At 40.9% G+C, this 18,314-nt stretch overlaps 2 protein-coding genes across 2 annotated transcripts in view; both read left to right on the top strand.

Annotated features, from left to right (window-relative positions):
• Positions 1-8,184: 8,184 nt before the first annotated feature.
• On the top strand, positions 8,185-16,961 carry HAUS3 (HAUS augmin like complex subunit 3). The gene is made up of 5 exons (XM_087736489.1): positions 8,185-8,318; positions 9,747-10,786; positions 11,892-12,328; positions 13,999-14,227; positions 15,569-16,961. The coding sequence occupies exons 2-5, from the start codon at positions 9,866-9,868 to the stop codon at positions 15,800-15,802; spliced, it is 1,821 nt and encodes a 606-aa protein (XP_087592615.1). The 5' UTR covers positions 8,185-8,318; positions 9,747-9,865; the 3' UTR covers positions 15,803-16,961.
• Positions 8,186-18,314, top strand: part of POLN (DNA polymerase nu) — a 114,232-nt gene continuing 104,103 nt past the window's right edge. Inside the window, exon 1 of the mRNA XM_087736488.1 lies at positions 8,186-8,318. The gene's annotated coding sequence lies outside the window, so the exon portion shown is untranslated. The remainder of the gene's footprint in view (positions 8,319-18,314) is intronic.

Raw genomic sequence — 18,314 nt, 5'->3', positions numbered from 1 at the left:
GGGATGCAAATAGCGTTCTATTTTTATTAATTTTTTTAAGCTGGATATTTGTGTGTGTGCTCTGTGAGTGTGCATGCATGCATGCGTCCATGTGTGCGCGCACAACTGTATCTGTAATCGCAACATGACTGCTAAAAGCATACTGCTTGCTGCGAGATTAAATACTACCACCGCCTTGGCAGCTCTGCCGCCCTGTGTCATGACTCTGCTTTTAGCAGGTGAGGAGACACCGCTGCTCGGTTCAGCTATTTTCTCTGCAATTACTACATAGGAAAAGAAGGGGTAGGGACAAGATTACAGGGCTGCTAGGTCTTTTCCTCTGTGGAAAAGGCTCTGGAGAGATGAAGTCATCGAGAAGTTCTTTTTATGGAGACGTAGGGGTTTGGCCTGTTTCCTGGTGGGAGAGGAAAGGACGGGCTTTCCCGTGCAGCACGCAGGTGGCGGGAGGATACGCGCCGCCGTTGCTCCTGCGTTAGCTCTTCCCCCAGCTCCCTGACTGCACTCTCTCATCGTGGGAGACAGGCATAAAAAACCAGCCTAAAATCATTAGCTTTTTCTGCAGATTCTCCCCTGCAATTCGCTGGATGACTCCTCCTTCACGCCCGCCCGCTCTCTGCCCAACTTGTACCCCCCAGGCCCATTGCTGCTCGTTTATTTATCTGCTGAAAAGAGCGGGGTTTGGCCAGTAGGAACTCGACAACACGCTGCTACCCAGAGCCCGGATCCTGCATTGTCTTGTGCAAAAAACAAATTTGGTTCAGAGTGAGTTTTATTGGATTAAAGCAGAAATAAAAAGGCCCCCAAAAATCCACGAGGAGGACAGTTTTTCATCTGGTGTTTGTAGATGAGTTTCTATGCTAATTTCTTAGTGTAAGATTTGGGGTGGAAAGAAAAAAATTAACATCTAATACAACTTGCAACTAACTTAAAGAATTAAGACTTTTTCTGACCTTAAATGGTGGTGTATTTCTTGACATGGATGAGTATGGGTTTTGCTATACCACACGCAGCCTAACATCATTTTCTATTAAAAAAAAAAGTTACTTCTACTGAGCTACAAATCAATTACTGTGATAAATACCGGTATTCTGAGCACCTGACTGTGCGCTCTGCATAACCCGTTTCAGTGGATGAACTTCAATGCCAGAAGAAGCGAACTGGGAAACGGAAAGAGGCGAAGGTGCCTGTGCGTGAGCTCAGCCTGCAGCCTGCTCCCCTTCCGAGCCCCGGGGCCTGTGTAGCCGCAGGACGTACTTCTGCTTTGCTGGGAGGTGTTTACAGCAGCCTCTGCTACCGTGACAAGTGATCATTTCACCATTTTACCAACTTCACCGCAGACTGGTAATTAGCAGTGAAATTTTTCATCCTTGCAGATCAGCCCTGTGGAAAAGAAACACATTTTTGTAAAGAACCACATCATCACAGCTTTTAATCAAGTAATATTAATTTTATACACTTCATTTTATGATGGTGTTGATGAAGGAATGTCTGCAAAACAGATGACTCTCTTGGAAATCTGTTCATTTTTTTTTTTAGCTATTAGAGGCCATGGGTTGTGTGTGGTAAGAGCCAGTAACAGTGCTGATATTTAATCCACTAACTTGCGCTTTCCAAAGTTGATGGAAGGAGAATTGAATCCCTTTAGATACTCTTGAAGGAAGAGCTGTACTCCCTACAGATACTAATGGGGCAAACACATCAGAAATTAATTTCACCAGCAATGAAACGAGCCAATTTGCTTAAGTGACTGACTAAATGCACTGTGTTAATTGGTAGCTGCAAAAGACACATCCAAGCGTGTTGCGTAACTACCTAGAATTAAAACGTAGGGGATATAAGAAACAGAAAAGATCAGAAACCATTTGGTCGCCTTGGCTGTTCTTTCTACCCGAAGCACTGTCGATTACCGCCAGCAGAGGATTCCCGGGGAGGCAGGTCCAGCCAGACTCGCCCGCGGGCAAAGCGGAGCGAAGGCCTTCCGATCGCAGAATTTCTTCCTTCCATTTTGCACGAGAGGCGTAAAATGTGGTTACACGTGCTTTGTGTCATTGAAAGGCTCTGTGCAATAAGGGGTTTTGAGTGATGAAATTTTGGTGCCTGTGAAGCGCTGACAGAGAGCCTTCTGCTGTTTGCTGGTCAAATTGTTAGCTGAAGGTGTTAGCGAGGGGTCCTGTGCCAGAGCCAAAGGAACGGTCCAGCGTCTGTCAGATGTATTATACTGTACAGATTCATTTGTACGCATGTACGTGGTCCTCGCTACATTCTGTAGCACGCAGGGTGTTGTGTTGTATCATTATCGTGTCATAATATAAATACAAATTTTTATACCTTTTTGTTGTGGTTTTCAGGTTTTTTTAATTTTTCATCATCTATTTTTTTGTACATAGCGTTTCTTCTCTTTGCAAATCTTTCCATATAGGCTTAATGACTATTTCAGAAGGAGCTCACTGAGTGTTAGCAATTCAAATTAGTAGTATGGTATGAAGGCTGAAGTGCTATTTAAATTAAAGTTCTTTTACATATGTTGGCCCAATGTAGCCCCAGTAGTCACTAACGTTATTCGTCTCTAACCCTGGGTGCCACTTGGCAGTGATAGGTTGACGGTTGGACTCGATGATCTTAAGGGTCTTTTTCAACCTTGACGATTCTATGATTCTATAAATGTCTGCTTTTACATTTCTGAAGACAAACCAACCTGTAAAACAAAGTGCAAATTGAAATGCACTAGTGTCTGTTCTAAGTAATTATACTTGAAATCATTCCAGCTCTGCACAAGATGATAGAAAAAAAAGCGTTAAAAGGCAGCCTACCAGTTCCGCATGTGTATTTTGTCGAATATGAAAGTCACATCACAAGTGATGTACAGCCAGACAAAAAAGAGCGTTTCAGTTTGTTACTAGGAGAGATGAGAGGAGGGCCAGAACTGAAACGCGTTTGCAGATTGCACGGTTATACTCTCAGCTGTAGTCCGTGACAGCCACTGGGTTTTGTTTCAGTTTGTCAAGCATGTTGCACTTAAATACAGCGATGTCTTAAAAATACAGAAATCGTAGCTTTAAGTTGAAATCATGGCAAGTAGCCTGTCAATACGTTTATGCTTGATTCAAATAAGCTGAGCTGCTGAATCAGTAAAAATATTCATGTGCAAAGCACAGTAAACTATTTTTTTTATCAAATCTTCTTTCAAATTACCACCACCACAGAATAAGCATAATATCCAATCCAGCACATCACTAGCTTATTATAAATCAATCTCCAACAGGAAAAAGGCTATAATAAACATCTAGCAGAGCTATATTTTGGGACAGCGCCACTTCTCTCAGCACAAGAAAGAATTGCATGGGGTAACAGAATTAGCACAAATGTGGTGGCACTATTTTTGTAAATCCTGTACAGTTTATGACCTTCTTTCCTGACATTTGTAATGTCTTATGATTTGTTTATAAGAAAAGTAAGTTTCCTCATTTTGCTAATGATGGACGTTTCAAATTTAATATTAAAAGACCAGAAGCTTGCCTTGCCTATCAGGATGAAAATGTTTTGTCAAAGTCTATTTAAATGGAAAAAAGCCTTAAATTACAATTCAATTAATGATGACATAACCATCAGCTTCCTCTAAAAGCAGTAGTTTAAAGTGGTTTCAATGGCAAAGTTCTCAGTTATTATTATTATTCTAGAAACTGTGAATTACCCAGTGTTTTTAAGGACCGTGGCATGTCAGAGAGGTATGATTATGGCGTGGTGGACTGAGGAGGAGCGGAGGGCTGGCATTACTGCTGCCAGAAGAGCTGGGTTTGGAACGGCGGAGATTGCTGCTGGGCGGAGGCTGATTTCCTTTCGCCCGCTATGATTTTACGCTCCCCAGGTTGAGGGCGCAGCGCTATAAAAGCCTCCCGAAATCTTGCTCTCCTGTGTCACTGCTGCGCAGAGGAACCGCTGCCCTGCTGGGGAAGAGCCGGCTGGAGTTCAATGGGAGAGGGGGAGCAGAGCGAGGAAGCAGGAGGGATCGGGCTGGTCCTCCGCCGTCCCTGCCCAGGCCCCTGCTGAGTCCTGGTGTACGTCCCCACACAAAGGTTCCGTTTCTTATGAACGCGGGGTTTGAATCCAAAATAGGGTCAGAAGAGTAAACAAACAATTTTTGAGAAAAAAACCAACCTTGTGCAGCATATGTCTAAATACATTAGTAGTGTTAGCCCAAACGTGTAGGTGCTTCTTTTTTATTTGTGGCACTGAATCCAAGAAAGCTGAAGAGAACTAATCACTTTGACCTGCTTTTCTGGGAATACAAGATCTCAGAATGAAATCTACCGTTCCTCTAGAGAGAAGATACATGTGCTTGGGAGAGAAAGCAAGCCAAATCTCTGCCTGCTGACTTTGTTATAATAAAAGTTCACATGGCACTTCAAAAGCTGTGCTTAATTCAGAATATAAATTTGTTCAAAGCAATGGATAACCTTTTAGGACTGGGTGTTTCCATAGAGTGATTGGTACTCCAGCAATCTGCAGCAGGGACCTCTAGCATCCTGCTGCTGCTACGAGCAGATGTGCAGTATGATGCAAAATAAAAAAACTTCTACAGTGTCACAGTTCATCAGCTAAAAACTTATGTCCATGTCTTCTCTGTGGTGTTTTTTTTTTTTTTTTCACACAACAAAACAACACAAAGCAAAACCCTAAAGCAGTAATAAGCAAATCGCTTTTATAAGAGTTTTTCATCTGACAGATGTATCCCAGTGGGAGGGTTTATACTGGCCAGCTGCAATACCTATATGGTGGCAACTGCAGTCCTCGCCTGTTTTTTACAGCCTTGGCCAACGGGTAACCGATAGCTTCTCTCTGAGGTATCAGGCACAATGATGTCATATTTTGCAGTGGAACAAACGTAACATGGCATCGATGGAATAATGCAGAGCTTGCAGACATCCTTCCAGAAACGTCTATGTCTCAATCTGCTGGAATCCACCATAAAATGGCTTGTAAAGGCAATATGCTATCTAAGCAACCTCTCCGGTTCTCGGACACAGATGCAGAACAACTGCTCCTAGAATGGAAAAAAAGGGTAAGGTAAGCCTTTAATTATGTTTTGACTGCACACAACCAAGAAAAAAATGAATCAGAAAAAACAATCTTGACCCATGAGGAGCTGCAAAAGCAAACGCTGAAGCGCGTGGGGTTGTGGCTGGGTGGGGAAGGGGCTGTAGGAAATTTCGAAGGTATGTTTGTAGCATGGTTGTAGGGGAAGGCTGTTCTTTAATCTCTGCCCTAAAAGCCAATCGATGGTCTAACAAATGAAAATTTGTTTCACATTAGAGGCTTGTTCTTTCAAAATGAGAAGTTTAAGTGCACGATGTTCTGACCTAAAATATTTCGATTCTAGCCTGAATTCCTATGCCAGCGGGGATTATGAGATCATGCTGTCTGTCAATTCCTCTTTCGTCCGTCTGTTCCCCTCCTCCTTTCCTTGATCACTTTTGAACCTTCAGGCTAATTTTCACCAAATTTGACAAAGCAGAGATAGGATGGAGGCTGCAATGATAATCCGTGGTGAAAACTTCCAGGAAAATTTCCATGTCTGGGTAGAAAGAGAAATAAATCATTTCCGGCAGTGACGGTGCCCGAAAGCCGGCCCAATGGAGCTCTTCACTCTTTCGAGAGGTGGCTACTGGCCAGCGCATTTGTAGCTCCAAACCAGCTACAGAATGAGCATATAGCCCTGCTTGCCAAGCTAAACAGATGGGCACCTAAGTTTTGTGAAAGGCCACGAGGGAGGTGGGACATCGGACATGGTATGCGTGTGAGTCTGGAAAGAGGGAGAGGAACCGGTCACGCCGGGAATGGAAGGCATTAGTTGCAGCAATCCAGCTAGGCAATTTGATAGACAAGAGATAGGCAATCCTCTACCAGGTGTGTCTTCTTTCATCGAGGATGTGGGCTTCAGTAGCAGAGCTGAATTGCTCTCAGGACAGCAGAATTTTAGAAAGTTTTCTAGGCCCTTAAAATTTGCTTTTACTCAGGCATTTTTTACATGAGTAACACTGATGATACTTATGAAATTTAAAAGACCCCAACACTGTGAAGCACAGGTCTCCGAAATACTGCTGTAGGACAAGTTGATTTTCGTACAAGTAAAATGAACTGAACTGAAACGGCATCGTCTTATGAAATAAGCTAGTGAATGCTTTTGTTCCTTCCCCATCGGAAAGATGCAATGCACTCTATCTGCAAGACGATTTGAAAACTTCAGCTAGCCTAAATTGCAGCTGCATATCAGGCTGTAATCTGATGGGGAGGAATTCAACACTACAGCTCTTTCTACCCATGAGAACTCACTGCCAGGTCAGGGTTTAATGTAAGTGTGTCTTGCACAGACCACATCACACCAGAAATCAACAAACTGCACTTTGCAGGCAATACAGGTGCTGATTTTGATCTAGAAAACCTCATGTGAATTAGTCTTAGCTGTGCTGAGCTCCGAGGTTGCTCATTTCCCTGTGTTGATTCATTTCAACAATTGCATTAAGAGAGATTAGAGAAGCTGCACATTTAGGACATGTAGTGGGAGGGCTCAGCCACCCACGTACAGACTGGGTCAATGCCTCATCAGGGTGAAATATAGAGATAACATTTCTGGATGCAATAAACGATTTCTTTCTAGAATAACTGGCCTTAGAAACCACAAGGAAAAAAAAAGCCATTCTGAATTTAGTCTTCAGCAGTGCAGAGGATCTAATTCCAGAACTATTAGTGGGTGAGCTGCTCCGTAGTAGCAACCACAATATCATTAAGCTTAACACTGGAAGAAGACAGCAAGACAAATAATGCAGACGGATACTCAATTTTAAAAAAGCGACCTGTGCAAAAACGGGGAAAAATGCCAGAAAACCCTAAATAAGCAGTTCAAAAGCAAGAAGCTTACAAACACCCAGAAGGCTTCAAAATACTGTACTGGAAGCCCAGGTAAAATGTCTGACACAAACATAAAACCGTGGCCCCCGCCTCCCCCCGCATGACTCGATGAGACGGGGAAGGAGGCTCTCGCGGGGCAAGCAGGGAAGCCCGGAAAAACGTGGCATGAGAAACGTAAACAGGAAAGGAGGATGGCTGAACTCGAGGAGCGGCTGATAAGGGATGCTCAAACTGCTCGTGGGACGCTTGCACGATGCTCGACTCAGAGCCAGCCCTCGCAGTGCAGCAGAGGTCCTGCAATCGTTGCCGAGAGCTTTCTGGTCGCTCCCTGAGCAGCAGCAGGCAAAAAGCGAAGAAAATGGAGCACTGTAAGGAAGGGCATCGGAAACAAGGGGTGTGTGGGAAACCTTGGTGCACCGACGCCTTGAGGACTGCGTGCAGTCTGGTCTCTGCACCTCGAGCAAGGTGCAGCGATGTTCCAAAAGGTACGAGGAGGACAAGTGAAATCACGGGGGAATGGGGCACTTGCTTCCCAGAGCCCAAAGTCTGGAACTGTCCTGAGTGGAGCGGGCAGAGCTGACGGGAAATGTACCGGTGGTTTCTCAATTGCTATGAAGGCGACAGGTAAGGTAAACGCAGAGGTGGTATTCACCAGATCCTGCAATGCTAGAGCTGAGGGCCGTTTGATAAGGAAAGGGTTAAAAAACAATTAAGTGCTTTCTTAAGCATCAAGTAGTGACCTCCTGGAATTTGTTGCCTTGTGAAGGTTTGGGGAGCATCAGCAGGTTCAAAAACGCACCGACAAACTCATGGGCATAAAGTCCATGAAAAAAATACCGAAAGGACTAGGCAGGGATGAATCGCTAATGGGGCAACTGTGGCCAGAGGGGTGGTGGCCACCATTAGCCATGTCCCTGGGCTTCGGGTCCGAGGCCCGGATTTGCTCAAAGCCGAGCAACGTCAAATTGCAGCCAGGTCTCCCCCGTCCCCTCCCTCCCACTTGCGGGGCACAGTGGCCCCCAGGACGATGCCAGGCGCCGGCGGGGGCGGCGGGGCGGAGGGGAGCCGGCCCGGGACGGCCGCGCTGAGGAGAGGGGCGACCCCGCCCCCCAGGCGCCGCCTCCGCTCCCTGAGGAGAGCCCCGCCCCGCCCGCCCGCCTGACGTCACTGGCCAGCGGGACGGCGCCGGCCAATCCCCGCGCAGGCGCTCCGCCCCGCCTTGGCGCGGGGGAGGCGGGGGTGCGCAGGCGCAGTCGGCGACGGAGCGGCGGGGAGGCCGCGCGAGACTAGCGCGTGGCGGGCGTTTCGAGCCGTTGTGGTGCCGCCGCCCTCCCTCAGCCTTCCCGCCGTTTTCTGCCTCTCCCCTCCCTGTCCCCCTCCCTTCCCTGCAGTCGCCGAGGCGGAGCGCTGTGGTGAGTACCGAGTGGTGTGGGGTCGGGGCTCACTCGCTCCGGGAGGGGGGCAGCCGCCGCCGCACCTCCTCGTCCTGCCCCGGGGCGGCTTTTAGCCGAGATCCCCTCGGGGCTGTAGGCAGCCGCTGCCCCAGAGTTGGGACCTGGCCGGCGGGCGTTTGGGCTCACCGGCGCCGGGAGAGAGCCCCTGCGGGCCCCACTCGGTCGGGCTGAGCTGGCTGTGGCGATCGGGCGTCCCGGTGGTGGGGACGGGGATCGTGTGGCGCTTCCTCGGGGTCCTAAGATGTTGGTTTTGGTGTTTGATGGCGGCTTGAGCGGCAGTGTCAGCGCGCCTTCAAGATCTGCGTACGCACGTATAAAGCTATGTGCGCTCCTTTTTATTAATTTTGACCACAGCTCTTTTCTAGCATGGAAGGCCGCGGGCAGTTGGAAGGCTGCCCTGTGACATGAAACTTACCTAACAAATTCTATTTCTTATATAATCTGTAACTAAGATAAATTAAATACACACAAAATTTCAGAAGGATGCATTTACTTGTTCAGCACTCATGCTCTTCTGGCCGGCTGACAAAGTGGGGTTTTCTGGTGGCATGTATGTATTAGAAACAAAGTTTTAAGTAATACCGAACTAAAAAAAACCCTGGATATTACCAGAGTATTGCAGACAAGGCCTCCTGACTTTCTTGATAATTTATCCTGTTCTTTGCCATCTGTTCCACTCATTTTGGGATCCCAAAGCTGATGACTTGTTTGCTGGGAAACAGCAAACTCGTTTTTCTTGTAACTTTTACATTGTGACTATTTGCACAAGAGTGAAACATTACACTGTGAAAGTGAAACTTTACACTGATCTTAATTTTAATTCTTTATAATTGATAAAAAACCTGCATTATTATGTTGAGATATTTTTAATGTTAAAGGATTTCTTGTTCCATTTTCAGAGGAAACTTTAAAGTGGAGGTTTAGAAGACAAGATTCTGCTTGCTGCTGAAGTAAAAACAAAAAAGTCTTTATAAGCAAGATCTTGAAGTGCTGTGTAACATCACTGTAGTTTTGTTTTTAGAACAAGCTGAAGGCTTCTCATTTTGGGAGAGTTAAAATGATTGTGGGTGGGGTTTTTTTTATTTAATGTGAGGAGAACTATAGAAGTAAATAACTTTTGCAGGCCAATGAATTACTCAATATTTACACCTGCTGCTTTTAAATTAATGGTAGTATTCTATTTTAAAAGTAAATTTATGTGAATTAAGGAAAAACATAAGTGTTGGCAAAGATCAGGGATTTAATTGATGTGTCCTGATTTGATGAACAAAATATATTAAGACATCCCTGAAATAAAAATTCGTTTCTAGTCTTTGAATAGCCACTGTAATCCAGAATAGCATGCAGTTTTCTGGTATGATCTGATGCTTCCTTTTTCCCGTGCAGACTCTTTTTATTAAAATGCTGAATATTCATTTAAAATGACAAAACAATTACAACTGGAATAATACTGCAGATTTTTTCATGTATTTGGATCTTTTCTGCTTACAAAAAATATTTTAATCATGAGCTGTGGAAATGATTTTGTGGAAACTCTTAAGAAAATTGGATATCCAAAAGCTGATGAGCTTAATGGAGAAGATTTTGACTGGCTGTTTGAGTCTTCGGAAGACAAATCATTCCTGGAGTGGTTTTGTGGAAATGTAAATGAGCAGTATGTGGTATCTGAAAAGGAACTGCAAGATTTTGATAGTCTTCTTGAGTCTGGTAAGCCCATTTTGGAAGGAAATGCATTGGATGAAGTCCTTAAAACCTTGAAGCCTGTGGATTCAAAGAACAGCCAAGAGGAGGAGGAAGAAGAGGAGGAACTGAAGAAATTAGAGGATGAGCTTCAAAGTCTTCAGAAGTTAAAAAAACTTCAAATTCATCGGCATAATAAGCTTCAAATGATGATTTCTGCAAACAGCCATCTATTACAAACATTAAAAAGCAAAGAGGAAGAAGCACATAAGGATTTGAAAGAAGGACTGGAAGTGTTTACTGCAGCAAATAATAAGCTTAATAATGAACTGCTGTCTCTTACGGATGCAGCTAAGAAATTGGCCTCTTTCTTCACTGCTTCACATTCAGAACAAGGGTCAGATCCACATCCAGTGTTTTTTTCCCAACTTTCTTTGGACAAGTATTTGTCTCAGGAAGAAAAAAGCACTGCAGCACTTACCTCATACATAAAAACCCATTTTTGTCAAGGTTTGTCTGAATGGGTTGAAAATTCACAGGAAGACAGCTTTCAGCTTGCAGACATAAGCAAACAAGTCACTTGTGATGAGACTAATGAAGGTTTTGAAGAGAGTCGAGAGATGGCCAGGCTCCAGACGGCATATATTTGTGCTCAACATCAGCTAATTCAAATGCAAGCTAAAGAGGAGAGCATGAATTCAGCTATAAAGTGTGCGGAGAGCATGCTACAGTCCTTAGAGAACAAGGTAAGCTGCAAAAGGTGATAGAAGGTAGCGGAGTTTTAAACAGGCAAAAGTGTTCAACCGGATCTAGTAAAAGGAATTGCCGAGTTGTTGTTATTTCAACTATTTTTATGTAGCGAAATTGCACTTTTATGAAGTTTTAGTTTGCTCACAAAACTCCTCCTGTGAAATAGCGCGTTTCTATAGTTAGAAATTCCTCAGTATGGCAGAGTACCTTTAATTCTGCTTTCCAGAATTACTACCTTATAGAAACTAGAATTTAGTAGTACCTTTCCAGTTTGGTTTAACTTTGAAATTTCAAGTTATAACTGGCTCTCAGTTGTTTGTACAACAAACAAAAGCTTAACTTTGGTTGAAATTTTGTGGTATTGAGGAGCTAATGTGATAAATCTATTCCCGTTTATATTCCATAGCATAAACTTGAAAAGTTTTAGTTCATTGACTTTTGAAACTCAAGTATTTGTAATATGGTGACATTATGGTGATGTTTTAAATACTGAATAAACGAATTGGATAGTTGAAGCCCCAGAAATCTCTGACAGTCAGATATGACTACTGGAATTTAAGAATGCGAAGAAATCGTAACAGAAGGGAAAATATTAGCTTGTGCCAGTCATGGACTAACTTGAGGCATCATGTCAGTTTGTATATTTTCATTTATGGATGACTAGCATGTAGAGCTCGATTGATTAGAGTAATTTCAAAAAGATTGATTCCGATAGCAGTGTTGATAGCCATCCAGCTGAATATAAAAAATTATATTTGCATGTGAGATTTCAGTGAGACATGCTTGAAATCTGGGTGCCAAGTAAAATACAGCTCTTCTATTTTTTCCACAATAAACTGTTTCCTGGCCCTGTGACAGAAGGAAATTACTATTTATAGAAATACATTTATTTGATATCTACTTTTAAAATCTGTATTTACCTTATGTTTTAAAGTTCTGTAAAACTGCTTGTGGAGTTTTCATTTAATTTTGTAGATATAAAAGATGCAGTGATTTTAACGTAACATAAGTACATGAATCTTGTGTGAACTGAAGAAACGTGTTAGGGAAGTGACTTGGAGGGAACCATGAAGAAATTGACAAATATTTTGCTTTGTGCAGGATATTGAAAAACAAGAAGATCTGGATGCCAAAATATCTAGTTTAAATGATAAAATTTCAACAATTAAACAAGAAATAACTCAGATAAACAATGAAGAGCTGCTTCCCCTTCTGAAAGAGAATGCACAGCTTCTGAGCGTGCCAGTGGTGAAAGGATACTTGGAGCGTCAGCTTGCGCAGCAGGACTACTATGCTTCAAGACAAGATGAAATATGGAGGCATTTGGTAAGACAGAAAGTATCATTTGAACTTATTGAGCTAGCCTGTGAAATGGAGTTGAAGAAACATAAGGAGATCTGCTGTCAACTTGAGAATTTGGTAGAATCTCTGAAACAGAGCAGTAATGAGTTGCAGCAGAGACTACAGGTGCTAACTGAGCAAACTCAACGTGGCAAGCCAAGAAACACTATTAGTTCAAAGGATGGTTTCTCTTGCAGGTAAGCGTTACAGTCACTATTGAACTTTGACTTACTTTGAAATAATATTGGGGAGATAAAGGCTTAGGCAAGCTAAGCCTTTTCTATTGCTAAGTTCTTAGTTACTTGCTATAGCTAATTAGTATTTTGAATTCTTCAGAACTGAAGCCTTCAAGATAGAAGCTTTGTCTCTTGCTTATCCTTTGAAATTCTTCTCAGGTTTGCCTGAGGAAAAGCTGTTCAATTATCAGTCCTGTTAATATTGCTGAAGCATTCCCAAGCAATACCCAGAATATAAGGAATGTTTAAAGCCAAACCTGTCTTATATGGTGCCCTGGTCTGGACAGTGGTTCTAGAAGTATAGATGTAGAGAGCTGTAAATAACAATGATTTACCAGATCGTATGCATGGCCTCATCAGCTTAGCCTGCAAAAGCCCCCATGTGGTAGAGGAGAGGAACGACTCCTTGATTATATGAAATGTGTTCAGCTCATTTTTACTGCTTGATTTGCCATCTGGCTGCAGTGTCCTGTCACCCACGTAGGAGTCTGTTTTTTCACTGTCTAAGTAATTAAGTCTCCTTGTAGCTCAGGCGATACAGTAGGAATGTGTGCTGTGTTGCTGTCACTTCAAGACTCTCAACCTTTTGATGAGGTGTATTGCATAATTATAGGGGTGTGTTAATGTCAGACTTATCCTCCTTTTTTAAAATGGTGCTTTAAGTGGTTTTTAGTAATTGTTAAGTGATAGTTGAGTATGGTTTTGCACCGTGAATAACTGCAAGAATTAGGCAGCATTAATTTTGCTCCCATTGTGCGTTTGCAGTGGCAACTTGTAACATTTTTGTTCAAGTTCATTATTAAGTCTCCAAATCACTGAATCTGAATGTTGTCTGGCTACTTTTTCACTTTTTTTTTTTTTAAAAGGCATGCGTTAGTATTCATGATTGTGAAGGGAAGTTGAAAAAGTTAAAAACCCGAAAAGGTTTGTAAGCAGAAGACACTTGAAAGAAACTCAGTTACTTTTGAAATATAGCTCCTGCTCTTATTAAAGTCAATCTGATTCTATACTGGGGCTCAACTCCTGAAGATTTTAATATGCAGAGGTGGTAGGAGCAACCGAGCAGTTATCTGTAATTGTATTAGACTTCCTGATGCAGTGTCAGGGTACAGTTTGGTACAGCAGGTATTGCTGTCTTTTGCGTGGCTCGTAACTAATTGAATAATTTCTTAGCAGTCTCTTAATAGGTAGAAAATGGGAAATACTCCAGCAAGTTTGAAAATTTCATAAAGATCTCTTATTTCTCATTGGCCATTGAAGTCTGCTGTTTTTCAGCAGTTAAAAAAAATTGGATCTTACTTTGCTGTCCTTGAAATGTTGGGAAATAGTTGGAAAAGCACATTGTCAGCTTCTATTTGCATTCATTGTGTACTTACTAACTGTTACTTTGGTATTTCATTGCTGTTAAATTAATATTGAAATATTTTGGAGTCCTATTAATCACATACTAGCTGTATATAGATAGAATCATTAAATCAGTGGGAGATAGAGCAGTGTAGTAAGCGTACCCTGAGCAGTACGGTTCTTTTAGTCCTCTGATTTCTCAACATGAACATCTTCTCTTGGCTAATAATGACATGAGTGCTTAGGAAACTTAAAAATGCTTGTGTGTCTAACTTCATTTGTTACAGGCTATATCAGCTTCTGGAAGGAGAAAATAAAAAACAACAATTGTTTAAAACATATGAAAGCCTGGAGCAGATGGCTCAGAAGTTAAAGCAGGACTGTGCTACAGCACAAGATCAGCTAGCAGCGTCTTCTCAAGAACAGTCTCTCCTTTTGTCCAAGCTAAAAAGTGATGTAGATACCCTTCATGATGCTCTGTATCATGGAGGAAATCAGATACAACTCAGTGGTCGGGTAAGCCCTCATCTAGTTATTAAAAATTATTACATTAATATATGTCATGTTCTTTTACTGAGAAAAATGTATGAAGGCTGTAAACACACAAACTGTCTCCCACGTGTCAGCAACAAATCCATTAGCATAATGATGATGGGCCCAGTGTTTACATTGTTCTTAGCAAATATTGGATTTTGTAAACGGTGGCGGGTAATAATTTTTTGTTTCTGAGCAAATTGTTGCATCCAACTTTTACTTCCTTTGGAAGGTATATACAGTCCTGTATTACTAGTAAGTTTATGGCGTGGGAAGTATGTCATCTGGATATGGTGTCACTGGAAAATTCTTTTAAATTTCTCTTTATTTCAGACGGGCTTGTTTTTCCCCTGGTGCCTGTAACACCTGAATAGTACAGTTTGGCCCCTTAAAAAGCCTGGCCATGGGTGGCTCATTTGGATGAAATAAGAAATCAGAATTTTGAAGGATAGTTGTAGTAGGACAATCCTGGTACAGAGCTCCCAGGTGTTGGGTTTAGAACCTCTCTTCAATGGGAGTAGGCGTTGTAAATGCAACTTGTTATGGTTTTTACAGAATTTGTGGATATCTCAAAAGTGGATTGAGAGAAGTCTTCCGTTACAATAGACTTTCTTGGTTAAATACATAAAAATATATTTAACACTTATATCTGTCAAGTGAATTTGCAACATATAGAACAGTTTTTACTAAAAAATGAAACTTTGTAATTGGAACAATACCTATGTAGGGATTACATGTTATTAACTCAATCAAATACCTTTCTATTGATTCAAGCTACCTCTTAAAACATAGTGACATCTCTTTCTATTGCTACTGTTTCTCAAGGAAAGTAATTCCTTTAATAAGGAAATAATGTACAAGTAGGTGACTAGTCTGCTTATACTCAACTAGCATAAGAATGACAGTTGGGAAAATTGTAGCTAGTAGTTAATGATTTAATTTTAAAATTGAATTAGCTTTTTTTCTTGTGGGGTTTTTTGTTCCCTTTTAAGATTTGACTAGCTATGAAGACTTGTATTTGATTAAAAATATCATTCAACCATCTATCTAGTTGAGGGCCAGATTCTTATGGTCTTAACGCTTCTGGTTTACTAAACAAGTAAATGAAATTACATTTTCATAACCTGATGCGAGTACCATTACATGGAGCTCAAAAGTTACATGAATTGAAAGGAATCCCGTATCACCTGTGTTTCTGTTTTTTGTGATGACTTTTCACTTACAAATGAAAGCGGCTTCCAAAAGCAAAAAACATATTTCTAGTTCAGCTGGTGTATTAACAATATAAAAGTAATAATTTTTTCTCTTGTATTTTTTTGTTAGGAACTTACTGAGCAGTTTCATCAACTGGAAGTTGATCTAAATAAACTAAATCAACTCCTCATGGATCTGCTTGCTGACGTGAAGTCAAAGAGAAACTTTTTAGAGTCCAATAAGCTGCATCAGATGGAAAGAAGCTTGTATGTGTATTTTTTCAAAGACCAAGACCACTTGAAAGAGATGGTGGAGAAGCTTGAGCAGCAGGCTGAGGCTAAAGCCAGCAGTCTGGAAGATTAGAATTTCACCACCAGTGAAGCTCTTGATGTTTAAACTTCAATGTACTCTTAAGAAAGGAAAACCTGTTAATGTAAACTGTCTACAAGTTTATGGAATGATAAGTATTAGCTTATCAAGGCTAACATTTATCTATCATTGCAATGTATGTTTAGCTGCCACAGTTACCAGGTTTGGATTGTGTGCTGCTTTATGGCTTTTGACATCTGCCCACTGAGTTCAAATATCAGTTTTGTCAAAGTTCTTTGATATGAAGTAATACATCGGTTATTTGAATGAATTACAGTCAGGCCGCTCTTCTGCTAGCCTGTATGTTGATTTCCATTGCACACAGCATAGCACAAAAAGGAACATTTCATACCCTTGAGATAAGTTTTCTTGCATGCTGAGAACCTTTTGATACGTGAACTGAAAAATAAATGCGGAGAAGGCATTCCAGATTTTGGAACATGAATGGAATGTGCTCACTCTGAAGAGGAGAGTTCTCCAAGGCAGATGTTCTGTGATTATTTCCCTTACAGCTCTTCTAAGAAGATTTGGGGTTGTTAAAAATGTGTTGGAATATGTACCAGAATCTGTTTCAAGTACCAAGACCATCTGTTTTAAGACCATTCTGATTTCTCTTAATTTAACTTATGGCCCATCTTCTCCATTGAAACCAGTCCATACTCATACTGGGCTCTTCAAAGAAAAAGAATTTTAAATTTACCTTTTGGACTTTGAGTTTGCTCTATAATTGATAATGATAGGAATTTCAATTCAGAGTCCTGATGCTTTCCTACTTCTGCTTTCATGTGTGTCGTTAGACTGTTTATCAAATTTTTATATAGCTTCCTAATATACCAATGGAACTAAATAGGCTTTTATAGTATGATAACTTCGTCTTTTATATTTTGATGGGATCAGCTGTGCTTGCTTTCAAGCGTTGTACATATTGATGAAGGTTAATAAATTAGCTTTAACTTCAGTCACGGTAGTCTTAACACTATTCCGATAGCAGACTTTTAACTTTTTTGTGAATATAATTTATTTTTAAATGTTTAAAATGTTTTTAACTTAGTGGTTGGATGTCTTTATATCTGGATTTCATGCTGCTTAACTCTCTACATTGTGTTTATTGTTAAATGCCAAAAACTATAAATTCAGTTCAGTGTTGTCAATATTTACGGTGAATCTCTGTGTTGGTTTTAGGTGTGTTCTCATACATAGTGTCTTGTTTATATTTAGTCTGCTAGCTTCTCATTTTGATACGCCCCTGGGGCTTTAAGACTGCTGCTTCCCACCCTAAGAAGCCAGGGAGTGTTTTTAGCCTGTGAGGAATAAAGCGTTGCTCTTAATTATGAGGGTTAGGAGGAGTTGTGCATAGGGCAAGATTATACCTCCGACTGTTGGAATATCATGGAAGAGAAAGCCATTCTGCCTCTCGCTTCCTTTCATATGCTTACCACAAAATTTGAGCTAGATAAATATAGCCAATACTAATGCAGCCTGATAGTGTTCCTTTTTGAATCTGGATACAAATGTTTGTACTTCTAAGTATTCAAACTTGCAATCTGCCTATGGTCTTGAGCTAAGAAAAATATTTCCATGTAAGCAGAGGAAATATTGTTTACTTAATGGTTAAACTTGACTTGAAAGTCTACTCATGCACTGGATTTAGTGGGAGAAGACCAGAGTGACAGGACTCCAGTTATTAACTTGTATACAAATAATTTACTTAACAGCAGGTTTTGGTAGAGCAATTGACTTCTACAGCTTGAATCCTTTAAGTAGTTTGAACATGTTGGGTATTTATCTTGTGTTTGTAGTAAGTTTTATGCATTGTTCTGATCTAACAATATAAGGTCAACAACATCATCAGTATGGACACTGTTGTTTCTAATTCTCCCATATGTGTCGTATTTTGTGTGTATTATAGAACATGGCCACAGGTCAACTGGAAAAGCAACTGCTTTTCAAAAAGATAAAATTTAGAACAGCAATAGCTGCAGTCAAAGCTTGTAGAGACTTTAGATGTTGCTGACCTGTTTCTTAAATTGACAAATAAACTATAGTAACTATTTTAATGTTATTAATATTTAATAGTGCTTGAATACATCAATTATATGAAGTTTAAGGAATAGAGGTCTTTCATGGTAAGTGTTTTCTGAAATAACACATCACTAATACTTGTATATCATGATAGTAGTACTTGTTTATTTCATCTTGTGTTGGCTCTAATTTGGCAGTTACTTGAAAGGTTTTTTTTTTCTTGATAAAATCTGAGCACCAATAACAGTAAATGTATGCATATGCTAGGTATAGACTAGTTTAAAGATGTTGAGGAAGGGGGAAGTATTTCAGACATAAATGATAATTCTTGTTTTATTTGTCAGATTTTTTTATTAGAAGTTAGCTTTACTTAATAGGACTGCTTAATTTGTTATCAGTGTATTAGAACACTATTTCAAAGAAGTTTCACTTTATGTTTTTTCTAAATTATTACAATTTGCTAATTTTTATTTACAATACTTAG

This window comes from Nipponia nippon, unplaced genomic scaffold, assembly GCF_047370975.1.
Source record: "Nipponia nippon isolate SJK-2023a ecotype South Korea unplaced genomic scaffold, ASM4737097v1 scaffold_6, whole genome shotgun sequence".
NCBI lineage: Eukaryota > Metazoa > Chordata > Aves > Pelecaniformes > Threskiornithidae > Nipponia > Nipponia nippon.
This window is presented reverse-complemented; position numbering and strand designations above follow the sequence as displayed.